The sequence below is a fragment of the Bombus huntii genome, chromosome 4 (assembly GCF_024542735.1).
Source record: "Bombus huntii isolate Logan2020A chromosome 4, iyBomHunt1.1, whole genome shotgun sequence".
Classification (NCBI taxonomy): domain Eukaryota; kingdom Metazoa; phylum Arthropoda; class Insecta; order Hymenoptera; family Apidae; genus Bombus; species Bombus huntii.
This window is the reverse complement of record NC_066241.1, coordinates 19365304-19389887: the sequence shown is the minus strand read 5'-3', so window position 1 is coordinate 19389887 and position 24584 is coordinate 19365304. Positions and strand designations below refer to the sequence as shown.

The following is a 24584-nucleotide window of genomic DNA, read 5'->3' as shown; positions in this document are numbered from 1 at the left end:
AATTATTCTTTGCAGTGTTACGATATCAATAACAAAGTATTATTACTTCGTTAATAAACGAAGCCATACAATGTCTTAATCGACGAAAAAGGGCCATTATCGATATGTTCAAAAATATTTTTCTACGTTAATTTACACGACAAATCTTTAGATTTACAGAAACAAAATTTAAAAAATAGTGGTTTACTGATTGTTATTGATAATTACATATTCTACTTGCTTAACTGATCAATTTCATTTCATGTAAGTAATGATCTGGACATGAGTATATCTGTACTCTCTTTAAATAGCACACCTAAAAAAACAGGTATAGTTCTGGCTAAACGTCAAAATATATTTTCTACAAGACTCTACACTTAAAAATCTTGATTTTGACAGCTCCTATATAAATATACCTTTACAATTTCTCAAATAAACTATTATTGATGATAAATTCGTAGCCCTATTATTAGTGAATTTTTGGGAAAATTTTAATTGTATCATAATTTTTTGTTCAATTATCGAATTAAAACAAACATAAACTCAGCACTACGTATGTATTTACGTATGAAAGTGATCCGTTAAAGATAACGGCTAGTTGTTTGAGTTACATGTCCTTCAAATACAAATAAAAAGAGAAAGGAAGAAGGAGAAACACATGATACTGAGAAAGAAGAAAGGAAAAGGAGATATGGGATATGCAAGTTGTTACTATTTTTCACGTGATTTCTTGTGTCTCCGACGTGACAACGGATCCGGGCTATTAACGAGCAGCAATAGATACTATTTTCCCTGCATTTCCCTGCATTTCCCTGCATTTCCCTGCAACTAACAGTATTTTAACACTTTTTCCAAGAGAACAACTGAGTTGCTACCCATGGTTCCTTTGAGTTTATAATGCATTAAAAAAAGAATTCGAAAGTCGAAATTGAAGATCAAGGTTATTTCTGCGGCAAATATTTATTACAGATATTCACCGATGTATTTATATAAGTATCGAATAGCGCTATGGTAATCGTGGAAAATCATTTTCGATATTCATTGTGATAAAGTACATAATATTGGGTTAGAACAAAAATTTGTAGCCTTTTTTAAGTGGAATTCAAAGACAATGTTTCGATGCATAGATTTCTTTGTACATAGATTTATTCAACAATATATGTGTCATGTGACATATTGTGTGGACCAAACTAGCTACTTCGGAACGGTATCCTCACCCACAGCACCAGCTCTATGAACAGCACATATATATCTCTTTTGTTGTTTATAAAGTGATGTTTCCCTTCTTTATTAAAAGAATATCAAGTGGTAAAAATGCACCTTATTTTCCCCATCTTTACTTTTAATGTAAATGCACTTAAAATTCATAAACCCACAAATTGCAGAGAAATACGCGTAAAAATATCACCTTTCAGAATATGTCTTGTTTTAAAATATTGAAGTTTCATTTTCAAATGTTGGCTTTTCACATGTCTAAATGTTGCTACTGAAAAATATTACGATCATTTGTTCCAACCCAATACATATGCACAATGCAGACAGGTATTATTGCAGTAATCATCAAATCATTATTCACCTATTCGTTATTTATTATGTAAATTCAGAATTTGGCTCTGGTACTCTTGAGCTTTAAGTTGTCACGTAAGTTTTCACGGGGGCGAGAAAGGGGAGGGGGAGGGGGCGAGGAGGGGCTCCACCAAGCTACGCTTACTATTCTCTAATATAGGTATTTGTCTTGGAAAACTCCATTTTTGATGAAAGTTTTATAATTTTTGAATGTATTATACATCGCGAAGATGATACGTTTTGCTCCGAATTTATTTTTATATATATTTGTACAATGGAATGGCACTGTAAAATAGTATAATGATATGAAATTACCTTGAATCTAATTCTACTGATTCCTTTGGTGTTAAGTAAAAATGGCAAAGTAAAATATTTACTGTGTTTTCAGCATAATTTTTGCATTTAAAACAAATTTGTTTGATTGTTTGACAAACTACTATATTTAGTTCTTTTGTTTTTGGCCATCAATACGTTTATAATGGGCTGAATTTTCGCTTTTGGACTGTTTTGTTTGATTGCTGGATTCTTCATTCTGTGATTATCATTAGAGATAGGAAGAACTAGGGGCCGATTAATATCACGATCGTAACACGTAGTGACACCTATTCCGTCTTCTTTTTCTTATGTGCAGTATTTTTCACATATAATAATCAAAACTTAAACATGTATATAACAATACATGATTGTTTATAAAATAGAAATAGTTCTATTTTTATCATATTTTGAATTGTAAGTTCGAGGAAGCTTACACCCACCCGGGAATTATAAAATTAAGAACTATAATTTTGTTAGAATTTTTTAAACCTAAAACACAGTTAAATCTACTTATGTAAAAAGAGCATTTAATCTGTGCATTTATGCTCATCTGCAGATTCATTAACCCCACAAGTATTTTTATATTACAGAAATAATTGTGAATATTGTTTCGGATGGCGACAGGAGCCAATCAAAATGAAACTTGGTGGATAATGTAAGGGATGTGAACGGACTCCAAATATAAAATCTAAGTTTTGAGAAATTATACGTTTGAAAGATAGAAATCCCTATGTAAGTATGTATAATAAATCTTTACTATTATTAAACGCAATGTTCGGAAATTAATATAATGATATAAAAATGGATGATGTATGTGAATGAGGAGAGACAACATTAACGTTTACCTTTGATGTATATAACTATAAAAATCAATATTCAATAATAATAAAACTAAAAGATTGTGAAATGTAATATTTAACATAAACATGAAATATAAAAGCATGAAATTTAAAAAATAAAACAAATTTCTACAATACCATTGATTACACGTAGATGCTTCTTGTTCGATGTGGTTAACAGAATCCTTTAAATTCAGGCTAGGTGTTGATAATTTAATACTTTCCACAGTTTCATCATTTGCTAAAGTAATCATAGAACTTGAACTTTCTTTTGACATAATCGGGTTGAAACTAACAGTTGGATCTTCTGGACTTGTTAAATCCGAAGTCATTGCTAAAGAAGTAGATATAGAAAATCTAGTTTGGATTCCACTTTCAGTTTCCAAGCTTTCAGAACTATCTAGAGCATCTAAAGCTTTTGTTTGCGATAAATTTGGTGTACATGCATTCGAACTCGAACTGTGAAGCAAATATAGTATTGAATTAAACGTCTTATTTAATAAAAATAGCAAATTAATCTACCCTATTATGATTGATAATACCTGGGCAACGAATTTGCATCAAAACGATTTAAAAGTTGTATTAAGGAAATATTATTTGTTGCACCAAATTGTAGGTCATTATCCAATGGTATTTCGTTAGTAGCTTCCCTTGCTTTCATCGTATCGGTCGATGGAGAGGCAGGACTTGTTAACGTAGACTGTTTTTCTGAACTATAACCTGATTCAGCAACTTCTGGAAGAATGCCTTCTATTTCTGCATTATCTTCCACATCTGCATCGCTTTCTTCTACAAAAATTTGTTACTATGCTTATGCGTTCAAATTACTATGATGTAAAAAAAAGAAAAAAGAAAAAGAAAAAACGATTTTTCATGCAAATATTTTCTTCAATTCAATCATTTATCTGAATTCAAAAAATTAGTTAAACTAAATGTTATAGTTTTCAAAAATTAATGCAAAATAATGCTTACAAAATTTAAAATATTTTACCTGATTCAAGTACACTATTATTTTCTCCAACAGTATTACTTTTATCCGGGACAGAACTATCACCATGATCACGAATGTCTTGTTTTTTATTTTTTCGTTTTTTCCGAGCAGCCTTCTTTTCTTTTTTTGATTGATATTTTGAAGGTACATGTGAAATATTATTTCCCATTATATCAAATGTATCTTCAAAGCCATTGTTTTTTCTTCTTAAATAAATATATACGTAATAAAGTTATTCTATTAGAATCATTATTACTTCATTAATTATAGCAAGACATGCAAAAGTTGTGCAAGCAAATTCGCTTCTACCATTTTCAATATAATATTAAGAATATATTTATAGACTAATATAATAAAAATATATGTATGTGTTGATTTAAATGAATATCCTTAATAATTTATAAAATATTAACTACTACAAGGTTATAACGGATATAGTAATATATTTTTATTACTGTTCCTATTGTTATTTTTAATAATGTTATCAAGTACACTGTTACTATGTTTGGATAGAATGTCTCATTTAACCGCATATCATAATATATATGACATATACAAAGAGGAAACTGACGAATCCTTTCAATATACAGGATGAGTGCTTTATCCCTACAACCTCTAATAGCGTTACTACTTTTAAGAATGCACTAACGTATCTTGGATGAAATTATTTCTTTCCCAAATAAAATGAAGGGTATACTTCTGAAATTTTAACACCTTTTTATGTGCATATTGGTCTATATTTCCATCGCAGAAATATTGCCTAAGAATCACGTAATGTTCTCCTGATAACTTTTACATTTTAACTTCTAAAATACATACAACATCTCTGTACAAAATATTTTAGTCAATAAGATTAAATGAGACATTCACGTCTTTCTCTACTGTCACATATTTCAGAAAATTATTCTTACTTCAAAACTGGTGGTTGTGGTTTATCTGCCATAACCGGCAAACTGAGATCTAAGAAGGGTTCTGTACTCTGTGAAGAATGATGACAGTCCAAGCATTCTAATGTTGAAACTAAAACTCCACGAAAAACAAGTTCTGGTCCAAGTAATCTTGAGCTAGCCTGATTTCCATAAAATTTTACACGTGATTTGAGGTTTTCTTCTACACCCTCTGGATTAGTTTTTTCGTTCAAACCAACTTCTTTCAGAATTATACTCTGGTACCTCTAAAAAGATAAACATAAACGCATTCACTAATATATATTGCTAAAAACAGCAATCATTATAAATCTTTGACAAGTAAAATGATTAAAATTAATATTAAATTGAATAAAATATAGTTCAAGTAAGTGCAGTAAGATAACATTTATAAAAATATTTATAAAAAATGATACGTAATTATTAATAATATAATAATATTGTTACGAATACATATATCACTATCTATTCTATTACGCAACAGTTGCGAGAACTAAATGTGTATAAACTAATTGCCAATTTTTGATAATCCACCACTTGCAGAATTATTGCATTGTTACAAACCGACGTTTTCCTCGTAAATGCCAAATATAGAGAAAAAATGAAAGAGGAAACTGTTTTGCGTTATTTTATGATCAATACAATAAAATATATCAATTTTCTATATCTACAATATTTCTTGAAAAAGCAAAAACGATCATAATTCTTTACATAAAATGCTACATATCGTTTAATTTACATAACATAAAAGCTATTATGTATGTACCAAGATAAGATATTGAATGATATTATTGATATAATGATATTATAATATTGAATGAAACTTTAGAATCGTCCTCTCCGATTTCGATGATTTTTGAATATGTTGTGACAGATATGATTTTGAAGAACATTTTATTCTACGTGTAACTGTCGGCCATATTTCCCGAGGTATTTTCAAAAAGGTGACAATACCACTATAGTGAATTCTGTTTAATTATTTTTTAATAATTGTACGAGCGTGACAGCGTGTGTGTTAGTATTAGTTAATACAATGACCTATGGAAATATATAAATAGAGTGAATAAACGAGCTGAAAAACACAGGAATGGAAAGAGAATGTTGCAAACAAGCACCTTGTCTTCTAATCTAATCACACATGCATATTCATACAGTAAATAAAAATATAACAACAATGAACGACATCAGTGTAGATGTTTGATCAGACAAGGACAGAAAGAACTTCCATGTAGCATTCCCTTTCGATTTCTATATTGCATTCACTTACGCGGTACATGTACTCGCGTATTCTATTTTATATTTCTACGGACCTAACCCAAACCTAACTCTTATCTTTTGTTTATAGCATATATAAACGGCGGATAGGCGACCTTGAATATTCTACCGATCCTTCGGATAAGAAATCCGCGCCATTAATTATTTATAGAGGCAAAGGGTTAAAGGAAATAATTTTATCTACTCGAAAATTTCATGGGGTGATCTTCGATACACTGTTACAGATTTTAATGAATAGGGGGAATTAATATTTAGTCTATGGGTGTTGTGCCACCCTAGGTGGTCATAGAGGCCGACAGGCCGAGGAGGATCTGGGATCTCCTCAGACTTGCACGACGGGGATAACGGGGGACGGGGGCCCAGGGGATAACGTTGAGAGGGGTGGTCCCTCCCAATGCCCGAACTAACTTAAGAACGACTTCCTCAGAATGGGAGAAAACGCAGGTAGTAATTCGAAGGAGGTCCCGGAGCATCCCTGTTGAGCGTCAGGCGGACCATTGTGGGGTTTTAGTCGGTAAAGTCCGACACTACCCCGCCGTTCCTGGGAAGCGACGAGGTGTCCATGAGGATTTTCCCACATATAAAAAAAAAGAGAAAAAGGATAGCTTACATCTCCGAATTCCACAATCCTCTTCTCTATGACTTGCACGATAAGCTGCTGTCCATGTATCGTTCGATATGAGGATCCCTACGCATCCCGCAGTTTAAGCTGACATCCTACCTTCGTTCATGTACAGAGGTTTGCTCGCGCACAGAGATATTTCGACTAAGTTTTAATTGTCAATAACTAAGAAACAAAGCCGAAAACGCAAGTTCTCATTCTTTATTTTCATCTTATTTTAGCTTGAAGAATCGCCCCTTAAATTCTTTTACGCTTATAACCGAACACCCTGTATACTACTACTAAATCAAGTTTTCGTAGGAGCTTTAGATTTATGAAGTAAGATATAATGATGAAGAAACGATAAGTGATAGAGGTAAACGTGAACGAAGCAGCGAACGTACCGACTATACTTGCGACTGTGTCACAGAAACGCACATTTAGACAGGATTCAATGTGCTATTAAAGACAGTTTTTGTGAATATTTCAGAAACTAGAACCAAACGGCTGTTACATGTATAGGAAAAGGTTGTTCAGAACCATACTCCTAACAACATATTAAAAAATCATCAAAATCGGTAATGAGGACAAATTCTAAATAATTACCTTTTGAATTCTAAATATGATAATTGTATTAGAACCACTACGGACTATTAACCAATCGCCGATGAAATATCAAAAACTAAGCGACCAAACCCGTCAACTCAAAGGTTATCAGTATCACAGGGACCGGCGAACAGAATAGATGTAGAGGAAATTGCTATTATACTTCGTACACCGCGTTCTCGAAATTATGAATATAGTATGTAGTATGCGCTCCTGATAACATCATGAAAGACAAGCAACGATAGATGTGTTACAATGTTCAGACTTTGAAACAGAGCACACGCCCTAGTTTCATATGAGCTTCACGGTGATCATCATGGAGAAAAAGAAAGGAGGAAGGTTTAATCATAATCATTACCAAAGGAATGGGCAAAAGGAAAAGAGGAAGGTTTAATTAGAATAGTTATCAAAGAAACTTAAAAAACTGCAGGAGCAAATGGAAAATGTGCATAACAGAGGAGTAACAACTTAGAAGTGATCAAAGACAGGTTCGAGCATAGCAGTCTGATGTTACCTCGTGGGACGCAGCGAAGTTGAGGAGATCTAAAAGTAAGTATTAGATATAATCGAACATTTTTCATAATATATACTGGAAAAGAGGAATATCAAGCTGCGTGCTTTAACTTCGGGAACGCCATGCTGAACTCGCTCACACACACAGAGACTTCTACCACAGATATTCGAATGACATGCGTATAGAATACAACAGAGATCTCTTTTTTATTTCCCCAAATTGCAGGGGCAGACACGCAGGCGTTCGCAAAATATCTAATGCGAAAACAAAATAATACTATATGATGCAGATAAATCAAGATGATATACACTCGCATGACGTATATGCTAGCTACAAACAATTCATTACCTATCTTTTGCAGATAAAGTCGAGAATTGCTGAAATGAATAAGAAGTTGAGAAGTGTCCTGAAGAAAGAATATCTTTTTGGTAGAAATCTCTCAGATAAAAGAGACACAGAGTGGCAAGTTCGATAAAGAGATCAAATAATAACACCCTTTACATGCCGTTATCATCGATATACGATCAGAGTTACAACAAAATGAGAAAGTAGAACAATCCGAGATAAATGTAAGTAAAATGGCAGGTAGATTAACTCACTTGTAAACAATTAGCAAAAGATAACACCGGACAATTTCGTCTCAAGTTGCATTGTAGGATACAGAATACAGTTCGATAGAGAGATTAGCTAGGGAAAGCCACCCCAAAATATGATAGATAGGTTAAAGCACGAGAGGGCTCAATAAGTGACAGATTACTAGAAAAGGCAGTAATAGAATCTTATAGGGTAAGCAAACACCAACCAACTATTTCCTAGTCAAAAAAAACCAGATGGATCATCACGTTTTATTCCGAACCTAAAAAAATTGAACAACTTCATCCAGACCTAGCATTTCAAAATAGACGACATAAGAACGGCGAAGAAGAAGCTAATTTCACTAGGCTGTTACATCAGAACAGTAGGTCTCGAGGACACGTGCTACGCAATATCCATACATAAAAAGAGCCCAAAATGCCTTCGGTACGAGTAATTAGGACGATTCTTCCAATATTATTTTTACCAAAATATTGAAACCTACTTGCAATCACGAGAACTAATCTTGGTAGCTCTCCTAAATGATATCTTGTGCATTGGGGCCGATTACGTGGCATGTAATAAAAACATCACAGAAACGGCAAAATTATTCCGGTTTTTAGGTCTTAGGACTAAGGAAAAAGTAGCATTGTCCCGGATACTAGGTACAAATTTTGCGGGCTGATGATTGACTCGAGAGAATGTTTTATCGAGTTGGAACAGGGAAAAAAGACTTGAGACGGCAGAAAAGGCGTGCCTAGCAGTTGTATACGGCTTAATGCACATTAAATCGTTGGAAAAGGAAAAGACATTGGTGTTAATAACTTCAATTATAGGAAAAGCAACTCTCCCAAAAACAATTCAAACCGATTGGACGTTTGATCTACCTAACCCTATATTAACATTAACTTGGTGGATTAATTAATTGCCGGGGGTAAGAAAAAGTATTAAAACAGATAAGTTCAGAATGGAAATATGCAAGCGCATCAAATACGTTATGAGAAGCAACAAACAGCTCCATCAACGTCTTCGGATTCTGGGCAGAAAATGAAAAGAAACTACACATTAATAAATTACAAGCAAATTTTAGCGATGAAGATAGTTTTAGGAAAATTGATAGATCATGTAAGAGAAAGTCAGATACTCTTAAAGATTGATAATACAACTGCAACAGCGTATGTAAACAGAATAAAGGGTGTACGCTTCCCGCATAAATAAAATTAGCGAGGGACATCTGGCAATGGGCAAAGGACAAATACATCGTCTTTCTAGCATCGCACATAGCATCGGAAGGTAATAAGCAGACAGACTGCTGAGAACTATGAATGAGTATACCGAGCGAGAACACAACGAGCCTTTGATATTATCACTAAAAGATTAGGTGAACCACGGATGACTTATTTGCGTATAGAATGAATGCTAAACGCGAATTTTTCCTTTCTTAGAAACTAGACGCATTACAAATCGGCGTATTTACAGTAAATTAGTCGAATCTTAAATTTTATGTATTCTGCCCTTCAAACAGATTCTCAGAATGCTTCTAAAAATAAAGCAAAATAGAACAGCGGACATTATTGCCGTCCCGGATTGGCCAAACCAACCGTAGTATTTATTTTTAGAACTGGCGGTAGGAGACCCAATAATTCTCGAGCCTGACATTTATTTACTTTTAACTCTATGCGGGAGAATGGTGTATCCACAGCCGAGTCAACTGTGCTTGATTGCAATTACAGTATCAAAGAAGCTTTGCCAAGGAAGAATACACTCAGAAGAAATCAGCATTTTACTAACATTTTGTTTATCTAGAGGAAACTACCATGAGACAGTACAGGTCAGTCCTATGGCATTACTGGCAATTTTCTAGAAAGAATAGCCTTGCTTTTTACTGGAGGAAACCGTAAGTTTTAGACGGAAAGGATCATTTGGTACACTAAATACATACAGATCATCCTAATTTGATCGCAATTATATGAAGAAGTCTCGTTCAAGGCAGTCGGCAACTATTAATGGTTCATACGTTGTCACACTTAATAGCAACCACAATTGTCATACCGATGAGGATGCGTTAACCACTAGTATCCCAACTGACAAACACTATATCATACCTAAAACAACAGCACAAGAAATTAGAAACATAATCGAGAAAACAAAAAACAATAAAGCACCAGGGATCGACCTAATCAATGGTAAAATTTTGAAAAACCTTCCTCCAAAAGCGATACGACTAATCACAATAATTTACAACGCAATATTAAGAATCCAATACTATCCTAAACTATGGAAACTAGCACAGATCATAATGTTACCTAAACCAGGCAAAGACCAACACCAAACAACATCTTATAGACCAATATCACTACTTCCCGTGTTTTCCAAAATACTAGAAAAAATAATTTACGCCCGCTTAAAACCAATAATAGAGAAGGAAAAATTAATACCAGATTACCAATTTGGATTCAGAAACAAACATTCCACTATAGAGGAAATGCACAGGCTCATCAACGAAATAATACTAGCATTAGGAAATAAACAATACTGTACAGTCCTCTGTATGGACATAGCATTTGACAAAATAAACCACGAAAGTCTACTTCAATCAATCAGAAAACAATTCCCGAAGCAGATATACCATTTAATTAAATCTTACTTAAGCAGCAGAACCTTCGTAGTAAAAATTAAAGACACATACTCTGAACATACCAACCACTACAACATACCAACAACTACTAATAGCAAGATACTGACATTCGCAGACGACACAGCGGTACTAGTCAGGCACATTGACCCTGCAACAGCAGTCACATCACTACAAGAACATATCACAAAAATGGAAAAGTGGCTTCAAGTTAGACAAATTAAAGCAAACCCCGATAAATGCAACCACATTACATTCACACTGCGAAAACAGATACCTCCAAACATTATACTGAACGGCACGCACATGATACAAACAATGCAAGTCAAATACCTAGGACTCCACTTAGATACACGATTCACGTGGAAACAGCATATTAAATCTATAATAGACAAAATGCAATTAGCAAGGAGACAAATGTATTGGTTAACAAGTCGAAAATCCAAACTAAGCATAGAAAACAAACTAAAAATATACAAAACAGTCATAAAACCAATTTGGACGTACGGAATACCACTTTGGGGAACAGCAGCAATGAGCCATATAAGCAAAATAGAGACAATCCAAGCTAAAATTCTTAGATCAATTGTAAACACCCCATGGTACGTTAGAAACGAGGACATACGGAAAGACCTTGGAATACCAACGTCAAGGAAGAGATTAGCAGATTCGCAAAAAGGTACAGAGAAAGAATAGCAACGCACCCGAACCGGCTGGCAGCGGAAACGTTCAACACAACCATAGAAACAAGACTAAAAAGGAAACACCCAGCAGATCTCACAAAGGATATATCTTAACAAACACGAAGATGGTACCCCATTGGGGGTAGCCACCCACATGATAATCAAACAGATAAAAAATTCTACCAAATGTCCAAATTGGACAAATTGTGAATGTGAAATTTTAAATAAAAAAAAAAAAAAAAATACGTTGTCACGCATGCACAATTATAGGCAGAAAGAATTCTGCCTATATTTACCGACATCTTTTTGCGAATATCTCGCAAAGACCGAGCGGCGGTTATATGTATAGGAAGAAGTTGTTCAAAATATTTATTTCTATAACATATCCAAAAATTATCGAAATCTATGAGATGGGTAAGATATCGATGATTACCTTGACTTTCATTGTATTTATCGTTGTTGTATATAATAACTTGGTTGACATGTTGAATCAAATTTGAGAAACCTATTAGTAATTATATGTAAATCTGTCACTATCCTAGATTCGATGATTTTTTAATGTTATCAGGCACATGAATCGGAGGGACTCTCCGATTTCGATGATTTTTTAATATGTTGTTGAAATCAATATTATGAACAACTTTTTCCTATACATATAATCCCTGCTTGGCCTTAGTTTCCAGGATATTTATGAAAATATTTTTAACATTTTTTACTTTGATGTACGTCGGATGCCGCTTAGATTTGAGTTAAACTTATCTACGGACATGATTATATTATATGCCCTGACCACTATGGGTTTATATATCTCACATTTCAATATTTAAACACAAGGAGATGAGAAAAAATGTGATCAAGCTTAGCTATTCGAGAGCATTCAGTAAATGACAAACTTTCTTCTGCATCACATTTACATACTTGACCCGCGATGATTTTGTAGAATCTAAAAAACGATTTTTAGTAGGACAGTCCTTAAATTCATTATTGCAGTTATTGTTGGCCAGCCATCTCACGAAAAGTAGTTTAACGTATCCAAGCCTAAATCAATACAAATCATACTTGCTAGAAATTAAATAAGTTCTGATCTTATTTCAATCAATTTATGGCAAATTCGTGCCAAAAAGTTTGATGACCTATATTGGGTTAAGCGTAGGTTAAATTTTTTATTATATACAACTAAAAATCTTATCTTCTCTCTCCCTATGTTTACAGATTGAAACGTGAGATTATAAACTCATCGCAGTCAGAGCATGTAATATAATCATGTCCGTAAACTAGTCTAACCCAAGCCTAAGCGGCATCTAATACACATCAAAGTAAAAATGTCAAAAATGTCGGAAACTATGGCTGAGCAGTGGTTATATGTATAGGAAAATATTGTTTCAGATGTTGATTTCCGCAGCATATTCAAAAATCATTGAAATCGACGAAGTGAGCTTCTTCGTAAACAATTACTCTTTTTTCTATACATGTAACTACCACTCCATCTTAGTTCTTGAAATATTCGCAAAAATCCGTCGGTACCACTACAGTGAATTCTACCTATACTTAATTGTGCATCTCTAGCAACGTGTGCGTTAGAATTGGTTGCCGATTGCCTCGCGGCCGAACTTAAAAAGCTAAGGCAAACTTAGCTTTTACACATTATATATTTACAGACTTTTTGTATAACTTTGATAAAGATACAGTAATGAACTCCATAAACAATTATACACGTTTCTATATTACAACACAAGTTCACACATCCGCACTCCTCTCAAAAGTCGAGAAGCGAACGCTCTCTTTTCAATATTCGCGGTCATTGCCGAAACTACTATCGGTTCGAACAAACGATATATCTCGCTTCCGGGAACATCTCTAGTGCGACAAATAACAATCTCATACACCGTCGTAACAATATGAACGAAGGGTTGACGAGCTTGATTATTCCATGGATCTTTCGGATTACAGCCCCGTGCACAATGGGATATTAAAAATTATTATCATTAATGTTCTTGGTCAGGTTTGGATTAATCTTACAAATTTAGCCACAGAGGACGGTCACCCATAGGTTTGAGTAATAAATAATAACATAACTACCAGTAACATTATATTGCTATTATTTGCAAATTGGAAACATTTTAGCCATGATATCAGAATTTAGTTATTCGACTGTCAAAATCGGGCTATCGTCGAAACAGATTTCCGAAGACGTTTCTTGCAGCCTTACAGGGGAAGTTATGAATGATTATTTAGATTTGAAAAAAAATATGCTATAAATATAAAGAGATGAATGGTTAACGGATATACACAGATTGCCAAGAGGCGATTGTGTCATAAATGTCATAAATACACACATATGGGCAGAATTCACTGTAGTAGTACCGACAGTTTTCTGTAAATATCTCAAAAACTAAAATTTCATCGGAAACACGCAAAGGAAACAGTTGTTCCAAATGTTGATATCTACAACACATTAAAAAAGATCATTGAAATTTAAAATAGCGACAGTCGTTATTTATCAATAATTACCGACTTGTACTATACTTCTGGAATGATGGATTATAGTCAGTTAAAAGTAAGTCATAGTAAAATGGATTGTAGTAAGTTAAAAAGTTTTAATATTATGTCGACGAATATGGCTCCATTGTAAAGAAGTTAAGAAAATTATTGTCTCACACATATGCTAAAAGAAAGTAAACATAATTACAAAATACACATCGATAACATTTACGTCTTCAGATAGACAAGGCAACCAAATTTCAATTCTGAATTACGATCATACTACAGAAACTTGTATATTGATAAGATATCACATTTCTATATTAATATCTAGTCATTGAGAGAAAAAGAAAGGGGGAGAGAGATGTAATTGGTATATTGAATAAAGTCATACAAGAAAATTACTTTTTTGGCGGTTACAGATACATATTTAATAATAAAATAAGGTCGTGTTATTAAAAACAGTTCGAATATAACTAATTCGAATAAAAGAATAAATCGAAGTGTAGGGTATTTTAAGCATTTGATATTATAAATTGAAATTAGAACTATATATTAACAAGTAGAATTCAACATATCTGACTCAACTGAATTCAAAAAAATTAATTTCAGTAAATTAGTCAATGATAAATAGACGTAACTTATAAATTGTACTAAGTTTTTCACCATTTTCACCATTACAATCTTGATATTGTGAAAACGGAAATGCTGTATAATATGCTTTTTACCTTAATATTTTCTACAACACAATTAAAAAAATAAATAAGATCCCTTTAAAAAATATGATTCTTTTGATTCGCTACCAATCGTTGTTTTTTTTTATAAATGACTGTAAATGGATGGAAAATCGTGTGTCGTATTGAAATAAAGACACTGTATAGTATTAGTATCAGTATCTTTACAAACTATCAAGCAAGCATTGAGCATTGATACTTTATACAAGACAATTATTCCGCGAGAGATCCCAAGGGAAAAGCACCCGATCAGTCGGACCAGACTATTCCGATGTTCTATTGTTCCGATATCAAAAGCAGATCCCGCGTCTGTGTGTATGTTTGATCCGTTTGAAATTATTTGTTTAAAATATATCTTTTAAGCGCCCTCTATAATACTGCGCAGCACCAAATGGATACCGAAAGTTTCGGAATCCTGAAATTCGATTCAGATATCAGTCATTGACCTACATACAGACTTATCCACTTAGCTTGGAACTCGCGCTCGCGAAAACATATGAAAAAGGCAAGAGTGTAACATGCATACTTATTATTACAGTCAAATGTTGCTCACCATCTATGGGCTATTTTAGAAGTATAATTGGACGAAAACACAGAGCGGTTTGCTAGTCGCCTAAAGGCTTTAAATGTGACATCACAATAAGGAGAAGACGGTCGCTGAGAAAGCGAGCCACACCGACAGCCGCTTGTCTTCTGTTTGTAAACAAAGGACGAGGGAGCTAAATAAAGGCCTCGTGTAAAACGTGCATACATGAAACTGCAAAAAATATCTGTTATAACTCAATTAAAAGTGAATATCATTAATATATTGGATTTGGGTTTGGATTTGGATTCGTGTCCTCAATTCGTCTGCCATGAGGCGGCCAGTAATGTTTCCGTAAAATAAGAACAATTATTCTTTTCATAAAATAATATCTCAATTATTCATTCGCCTATTACTTTCACAATTAATTTGCTACTATCTCGCGCAGGCTTTGCCAGCCGCCACGCGGTAGCCGAATTGAAAAATCTACTCCAAACCTAAACTCAATGCCTTAAAGATATTCACTTTTAATTGAATTAAATATAAGTTATAACAGACGTTTCTTACAGCCTCGCATATGCGCATTGTGCACGAGTCCTTAAGTTCGCCCGACCCGCGGTTATAAATAGGAGATAAACGACCGCAACTATAGGTAGAAACACATTGTTGTAGTATTTGCAGCTTTTTGCGATATTGCAGAAACTAAGCGAAATCAACGATTATATATATGGGAAAAATTGTTCAAAATGTTGATTTCTATAACATATTCAAGAATCATCGAAATCCGGGAGAACTAATTTTTCTTCAAAATTTTAAATATAGTATTTATTCATATTGTTATCATCATTTCTTTCTTGCCTCTTCTTAAAATAGATGGATCTCGGGCTGCCGTGTCTCAAGTTATCCTGACAGAGCTGACACGAAGTTACCTAAAGACTACCTGCTCATACTGACACATACAATAAATCTATGACTAATATCCAAAATTTAGTTTCAGAGTCCCGAGCGATACGGGTACACCAAGATCCGCCGTATCCTGTCCTAACTTTTTCCAACTTTCGACCCGTCCTGAAGCTGAGGATCAAGACACTCAGGCCGGCCTGCACAGCTCTATATACCGATGTTTACAATGGATAGAAACAAATGGATGATTTTGTTTGATTTTGTTTGTTGTTGTTTAATATTGATATATTGACATCGGTTGCAGCTCACATAGATATAAGAATCAGTATATGTATTGTTCTAATTGGTGAGCAAACCTGATACTGATGCAGGTTTCAACGTATGGAACGTGACATCGATACAGAATATCCACTTTTAAGATCTGAAGGTTACACAAGGTATCAGGTAACTAATTCAATAATCAAACCGAAAATGGACTGATTTCACATAAAAAAAAAGTAAGACGGAAATATAGAATAAAATTTTTTCATATAATGCTTTGTTTTCGAGAATTCATTAAAAAATTAATTTATTTTAAAATATTTCTTTACAGAAGTTTTTTAAATTAATTTCTACTACAAAAAGGATTAATTTCAATAATTTTTAAATTGAAAACATATCTGTGAGGTAAACATTTGTATGTAATATGTAATAGTTTAGATAATAGGTAATAGATCGTATAGACATATCAACAATGTTTACGAATAAAGATAACAGTATAAAATCCGTCGAGACTTGACCCAGTACTTATACATGTATTTGACAAATTGTCGAAGTTAATTTTCTCGACAACAAAGCCTTATATGAAAAAAAATTGCATTCTACATTTTGGTCTTTTTTTTATGTAAAACATCGCCTTCCAGGTTGTATCACCGGTTACCTAGTATCTTGCATATCATCAATCATTATACTACAGAGTCTTCAGGTGATTGCCAAATATCTTTTTCTCTAATACATACAGTAGTGTTGGAAGATAATTAGATATTTTTAACAAAGGTTAGAAAGAAGGCAAATATTGTTATATCATAGAAGAAAGTTCCAATGGACTAGAACCAAAGAATACAATGTCATAAACTATAACTTACAACACTATTCATTATGAAAAGCAAAGAAACAAAGTGGAAAGTATTTTTTGAAACCTTAAAGCTAGATATGTGAGCAGAGCTGAAGGCAGTTATAAACCTGATTAAACCGAAAAGAGCTATGCATAGCCCTAATGAAAAATGCGGCAGAAGGAATCTTTCAAGGTCATTACTAAAAATTATGATATAGCTGAATGTATACTCAAACAAACATATAAAGGAAGATAAACAGGATGTAACAGAAATTGATGCGAGTGATAATAAATTGCTCAACGCTATTGTAGTATCGTGAACGAAAGGCCTAAGAGATATCGGGCGAACTATAAACAATGTCGCGAGAAAGCCGAAGTGCCGATAGGCCCAACAATGTATCGTCGATCCTTCAATCGAATAGTTTCGCGGAAAAGGCCTGCGTGACCCTGGTCACGAGCGGTTGCGGAACACGTGCTTGGTGGGGCTAAGACAAAAGACAAAGGAATGCTAAGGGAGAAAGATGAATTAACAGTCAGAGTGTTAGCTGAGAAGTCAGAGAGTGCGAATTGCGTTGTCGAATGTCAGATTTCTCATTGATACCGCAGCAGGAATAAACCTAATAAAGGAGAACGTTCAAACCTCTAGCCTAAAGACTTTCCTAATGGAAAATGACAAACACACCACCGACAAAATTTGTAATCTAAACAAGCTCAAGAAGAATCACCAATTTCACGTAGTCCCTGACAACTTTCCTCTAATAGAAGATAGAATAACTGGACTCCCATTCCTTACGAAGTACCAATACAACGTTACTAACGATAAACTAACCTTGGACGAGATTATACTACCATTCCAGAACACCGATAACGAGATAGGACCAGGTGAAACTTTAACTTCAACCCAATACATCGAAGGAAAGCCCACAACAAAATGCTTTATCAACACTGGTAAGCAAATCTGTCATATTATAAACGAAATAGAAAACCCCATAAGCTAAGACAAATTAATAAATTTGCATAAATAATACGTACCAAACATATTGATCCAGAACTTCGAGAACCCCTTGAGAAATTCCTTATCGATTACCTAGACGTTTTTAACATGGAAACAGACTCACTACCATGCACTAACTTAACCGAACATACAATCACACTCAAGACAGACAAACCTATAAACATCAAATCTTATAGACTGTCCGAATGTCATAAAAAAGAAACTGAGACTCAAATCAACGACATGCTAAGCAAACGTATCATAGAACCATCGGATAGTCCATATAACGCACCAATTTGGGTAGTTCCAAAGAAATTAGATGTATCAGGTAAACAAATATGGAGAAAATTAAATATGGAGAAAATTAAACGAGCAAACAGATCAAGACGCGTATCCTTTGCCAAATTCGGACGAAATACTCTATCACTAAGCAAAGCTAAATTTTTCTCAGTTCTAGACCTCTCGTCAGGATTTCACCAGATACCTATGGAACAAAAATCCAAAAAATTTTCAACTCCACAAGGTCATTTCTACTATAATCGTATGTCTTTTGGCATCAAAAACGCATCGGCAACGTTCCAACGCATAATGTATACCGCCTTATGGTGATTAGTAAGAAATATCTGTTTCATATACTTAGACGATATCATAATATTCGGAAGCACCATCCAAGAGCACAACCGAAATCTAGCCATTGTATTAGACAGATTACAAAATTTAAGATTAAAGATACAACCGGACAAATGTGAATTTGTGAAACTAGAATTAGAATATCTAGGACATTCTTTTATTACTATAAAAGAAGGAGTAAAACCCAACCCTAAAAAGATTCAGGCCGTGAAAGATTTTAAAATACCAAAAACCGCGACTCACATAAAATCATTCTTAGGACTCGTTGTGTACTACAGAAAATTTATAAGCAAATTTTCTAAAATCGCGAAACCACTGACAGATCTCACAAAGAGAGATACTCCATTCCACTGAACTGATAAACAATAGCTTGCATTTGACACACTGAAACAAAAACTCTGTGAAGCTCCTGTACGACAGGACTTAAAAAAACATTTACATTAATAACAGACGCAAGTAACGAAGGATTAAGAGCAATACCTACATATCCCGAACCTTGAACCCGCCTGAGAAAAACTATTCCACAACCGACAAAGAGTTACTAGCAATAGTATGGCCAATCAAAAGACTAAGGCAATACCTACTTGGTAGAAAATTTAAGATTCAAAGTGATCATCAAGCTTTAAAGTGGTTAAAAAATGTTAAGGATCCCTCATCGAGACTCATGCGATGGCGCTTCAGACTCGAGGAGTACGATTATGAAATTGAATACAAAAAAGGAAAAGAAAATACAGTTGCAGACGCTCTATACAGGTATGTATCCTATCACCAATCTAATTGGATTGTATCCAATCCAATCTAAAAAAAACCCGAACTATTATGACGAATATATCGACTGGAAAACCAATATATCACCCCAGCTCCAATAACTCAAAAACCTAACAAACCACACTTTAAACAAATTACAAAGACCGAACTAGGAGACTTTAACGAACAGCATTGGTTGCATCAATTAACTAAACATTTTATTAAACACCAAACTGGACACTTGCATATAGGAATAAACGACAATAGCTTCAGCACATTAGAAAAGGTAAACATTCAACTCGTGCTAAGGTATCTAACAGCCAGATTCCCTCAAATTAAACTAATATTTGGACAAGATCCGCCAGTATACTACGATAACGAACAAAAACAAACGATACTACGCGAAAATCATAACGAAATAGTAGGACACTTAGGTATACACCGCACCGTGAAACGAATACAAGAATACCATCACTGGACAAACCTAGAGCAAGACGTCACAGAATTTATACAGAACTGCGAAACCTGCCAACGAGAAAAATTAAACCGTATCAGGACCAAAGAGCAACCCATAATAACTGACACACCCGTTAACCCTAGTGATAAAATCGCAATGGATATATTCGGACCTCTCACCAAAACTAAACAAGGCAACCAATTTATCCTATCTATCCAAGATCAATTAAACAAATATCTCGTTCCCATACCTTTAAAAGATCTAACAGCCAATTCGATCATTAACGAACTTTTTGATCACTATGTGTACATATTTTCCGCACCGAAAAGTATCCTCACGAACATGGGACGAAACTTTATATGTAAACTGATGGATACAATTGCAAAGGCTTTCAAAATTCGACACATAAAAATTACTTCTTTCCACCCGCAATCTAACGGATCTCTCGAACGAACACATGCTGTAGTAAAAGATCTTATTCGAACTTGTACAACCGACCGACAAAACGATTGGGACGAAAATTTAAAACTAATATGCATGGGATATAATACTTCAGTACACGAAACGATCGGACATACCCCATTTGAATTAACATTTGGAAGACAAGCTAACATGCCATTCTCAATATCAAACAACCCCACCCTAACTAAAGATCAATTATTTAACCTCCGGAAAAATCTACATAACGCTAATCTACATCAAATTCGAAAAATTATCAAAACACAAACGATATTCCAAGTAACAGATAAAGTATGGGTACATAACGATCACAAAACCAACAAACTAGACCACGAATGGCTAGGACCGGCAGAAATCCTCTCATCCCATCCACCCACTTATCTTATTGGATATTCCAATGGCCAAACGCAAAGAATCCACGATAAAAGATTAAAGCCTTATTTTTCAGGAAGGAGACCATAACATGGATAATTTTAGCCCTCGAATACATCTAAAGCAATCTAGTAGTAAGACCACTAAATTATGCCAACGTTTTCTTAGAACATATCGACAAAATTATCAATACTATCATATCAGGAAAACAATGAATGGAAAATAACACAAATTTATCCGATACCTTTCAAGTATTTATCGCACCCGTAGTAGAAACTGACTTAATACTAACCAACTCAGAACAATACACCTTCGTCGATAGCCACTATTTAAACAAATATTGTAAACGAACGTTAATCATCCACATTTGTAAAAGAATTCAACTCAATAGAATCAATTCACCTGAACGTAGAATAGAATTAATTAATAACCAACAAACCGTCAAAACTTGCCCAACTGCTGTCTCCAAGCTGGAAGAATTGACGTTCGTATCTTTACAAACGGAAAACCATTATATTATTATTCCTACGAAAAATGTACAAATGTAAACTTTTCAAATGTCTACATCGATTACTTCCTAAAAATGTATGTATCAAATCCCTACCGTAAGCCTACCAAAGCGCTCACGTAAACAATATGCATCAAAAATTCATCCATCAGCCCATGGGACGGTCACTTTCCAAAACATTACCGAAAATGAAGATAACGGGATCATTCAAATCAGACGACCCACCAGAGCCATACACTTCAACGGAGCAAAGCAAATCTAACGTCCATTTATCTACACAGCCATCGAAACAATAACCAAATAGTAACGGAATAGCCGCCTCTGAGATACACCAAATGACAACCCCTCCAGAGGGACTAAAGTCTCAGTCTGTTGTAACATTTTGAATCAGTCTGTTGTAACATTTTGAACCGTCACTCTGTTGGATCTTCATAATAAATTCTATTACCATATACAAAGTTCAATTTCTTCACCTTATTTGTGAAACGTTCGAACTGCGACACGAGGAGATCACGGGCGATCTATTATTTTCGTGACTTTATGTCTTCTATGTGACACTAGCGTTGTCAAGAGACTGTGGCCCACGTAAGAGATAGCGTTCGATCCGTAGTGACGAGAGTTGCAAATTAACTATCTAGTTATCTTAATTATAATTTTAAATAATTTCGTTGGTTGTTTAACAATGTCACATGATGATTCCGAAAAATATGATAATATCATAAATAAAATACCATGTTATTCTTCAGTGTATTATAACTATCAAATATTGACTTCTACAACATTGCAAAAATACCTCTTAGGGTGTGCTATACAAAAAAATAGTACAGTATTTACAAGAAAATTGAAAATCTTAATGAAGAATCTATTTCATTGCATTACTGTAATAATATTTAAGAATGAATAAAGAATTCGTAACAATATTATTTTTTCATGTAATAATATTTTTTAACACAATTTTAATACTTTTAATTCTTTTTCTCTTATTCCGTTCTTAACATAATTCACTGCTGTAAACATTACTATATATAAAATGAAATAAAATAAATATATACTCACCCTGAGATCTTCATTTCGTACTATTTCTAGAAGATGTCTGAGAAGTTCATGCGAATCATGTTGCCCTCCATCCATACATTGCGTTGTTTTCTTTTTAAACGAGTTTAACAACTCTGATGGACGATAAGATTGACGTTCATCAGTATTTTGCATTTCTGTAAGTGTTTTGCATAAAATTGAGGTAAAACTGCCCCAACCTTCTAAAATACCCTCTATTGGTGGCTAAAAAATATTTTGTTAATAATATTTAAATAATTTATGTAATGGCAAGTTATTTATGGCATAATATTACTATAAGCATATAATATCACTAAATGTATAAATATTATAATGCACATCTTGTAATATAAAAAGGACTTAATCCAATTGACAATTATTACAAAATTATACATAGAACCATTTGAATAAGCTGCTTGCTCTTAACGATATAAAAAACATATCGAGAAAATCTTACTTAATTTTAAATGGAACATAATCTGCGATATTAGTACTTTATAGAAATATAACAAATGACGAAACACTTACTCATTAAAGAAAGGAATGTTTCAGTACTTGCAAAAACATTATGTGCTTTTCTTATAATTATACTTATAATTTTATGACTACAATTAAATCTGTTTTCAAATCTGTTTATCTGGAGCTCTTATATTTTTAATAATTATTCTATAATTTACATGCATACATTGTCTAATCTAAGATATAATTATGTCTTTAAAAATTTCTCAGATCATCTCAATTGCTAGTGTAATATTAAAGGGAATGAATTTACATAAAAAAATAAGTTGAAAATTTAGTGACATTTTTTCATAAGCTTCATTTTGGGATAAATAGATGTTGAAGATTCATCGAGAATACATACAAACATTTGACTGTACTGTGTATACTAATTTACATTAATTTTTGTTACGATCATATGTACATATTTATAAACACTACTAACGGTGGCCTGACACCTACAATTCCTAAAATTTTTACTTACAAAAGCGATGCGGGAAAATAGGTTTTCGAGACTAGATTTTTTCTCAAAACATGTGTATAATTGATAGTGCAATCATTGATAAATTTTTTTCATGACTTAAATTACACCGATAAAAAAATGGTGACAAAAAATAATATACCAACTACTTCCAGGAAGACATTGTAAAGAGGAGGCTTTAATCAGATTTATGTTAACAAACATGTTTGAAGGAAATAAACTTATAACGGAAGTTTGATAGTTCAAAAATTTAGAAAAATTTGGAGCTCTGCAAAAAAAATAGCTCAGGTGGTACCAACGAAAGTACGAAGTTTTTCTGAAACTGTCACACTGCACAAGTATGATAGAAATCTTCATGCGTATAATAATATAATAAAATTCTACTTGTGTGTATATTTTCGTCTCCTAGATAGTTTTGTATAAACATATGTACTACTGTGTACTCATCTATTTATATGAATTTTGATAATCCGATAGACTTTCATTCTTTTAAAGAAGCAAGAACTATTCCGCTACGTACAAAAGAGTATCATTATTGTAACTTACGTAACCACCACAGTAAGCACAACCGTGCGAAATATGTACATATATTTTATTCTACTATCATAAAAGTATAACCATAACTACACTTATAACGCTTGCAAATTAGCAGTCTTAATGAATTCATAGTCGAAATTTCAGTGTCTCTGTCATATAGCATATACTTATAATAGTATATAATACAAGTATATACATATAATAAACTATCTATTTGAGTGTCATCAAAAATTAAAACTACAAAAAATTAAGGAAGAAAAGCTTTTCTCAAAAATTCTTTACACAGTATAGAGCATAGAAAATGTCAAAACTATAATCCCCTTTTCCACTTGTGATTAGTCGCGCGCGACTCTCAGTCATACAAAATCCATTGTTAAATATGGTACAATTCCTATACGCGCTGCCACGCCTAAGGATGCGATGTCGCGGACGCGAAATTGTGCGAAGTCAAGATCAATTGCACGCGACTACAAAGTATATGAAATACATATATGTCATACCCACATCCGGAACAACTACATGTGACTGAATGTTATTTTACGTCTTTTCAAGGCGTTTTAATATATAATAGTATTACCTTACATTGCTATGCATTATTATATAATAATAAT

The 24584-nt window shown here is 33.6% G+C and overlaps 1 protein-coding gene across 3 annotated transcripts in view; it reads right to left on the bottom strand.

The window, feature by feature from the left end:
• Positions 1 to 24584, bottom strand: part of LOC126864929 (ubiquitin carboxyl-terminal hydrolase 16) — a 43448-nt gene that overhangs the window by 6644 nt on the left and 12220 nt on the right. For 2 of the 3 annotated variants that reach the window (XM_050616834.1, XM_050616836.1), the window contains exons 7-11: positions 22461 to 22682; positions 4602 to 4864; positions 3691 to 3896; positions 3242 to 3488; positions 2838 to 3158 (exon numbers count right to left, since the gene is read on the bottom strand). In XM_050616834.1, coding sequence (XP_050472791.1) covers positions 2838 to 3158; positions 3242 to 3488; positions 3691 to 3896; positions 4602 to 4864; positions 22461 to 22682 — 1259 coding nt within the window. The remainder of the gene's footprint in view (positions 1 to 2837; positions 3159 to 3241; positions 3489 to 3690; positions 3897 to 4601; positions 4865 to 22460; positions 22683 to 24584) is intronic. The other variant, XM_050616835.1, reaches the window with a different exon arrangement.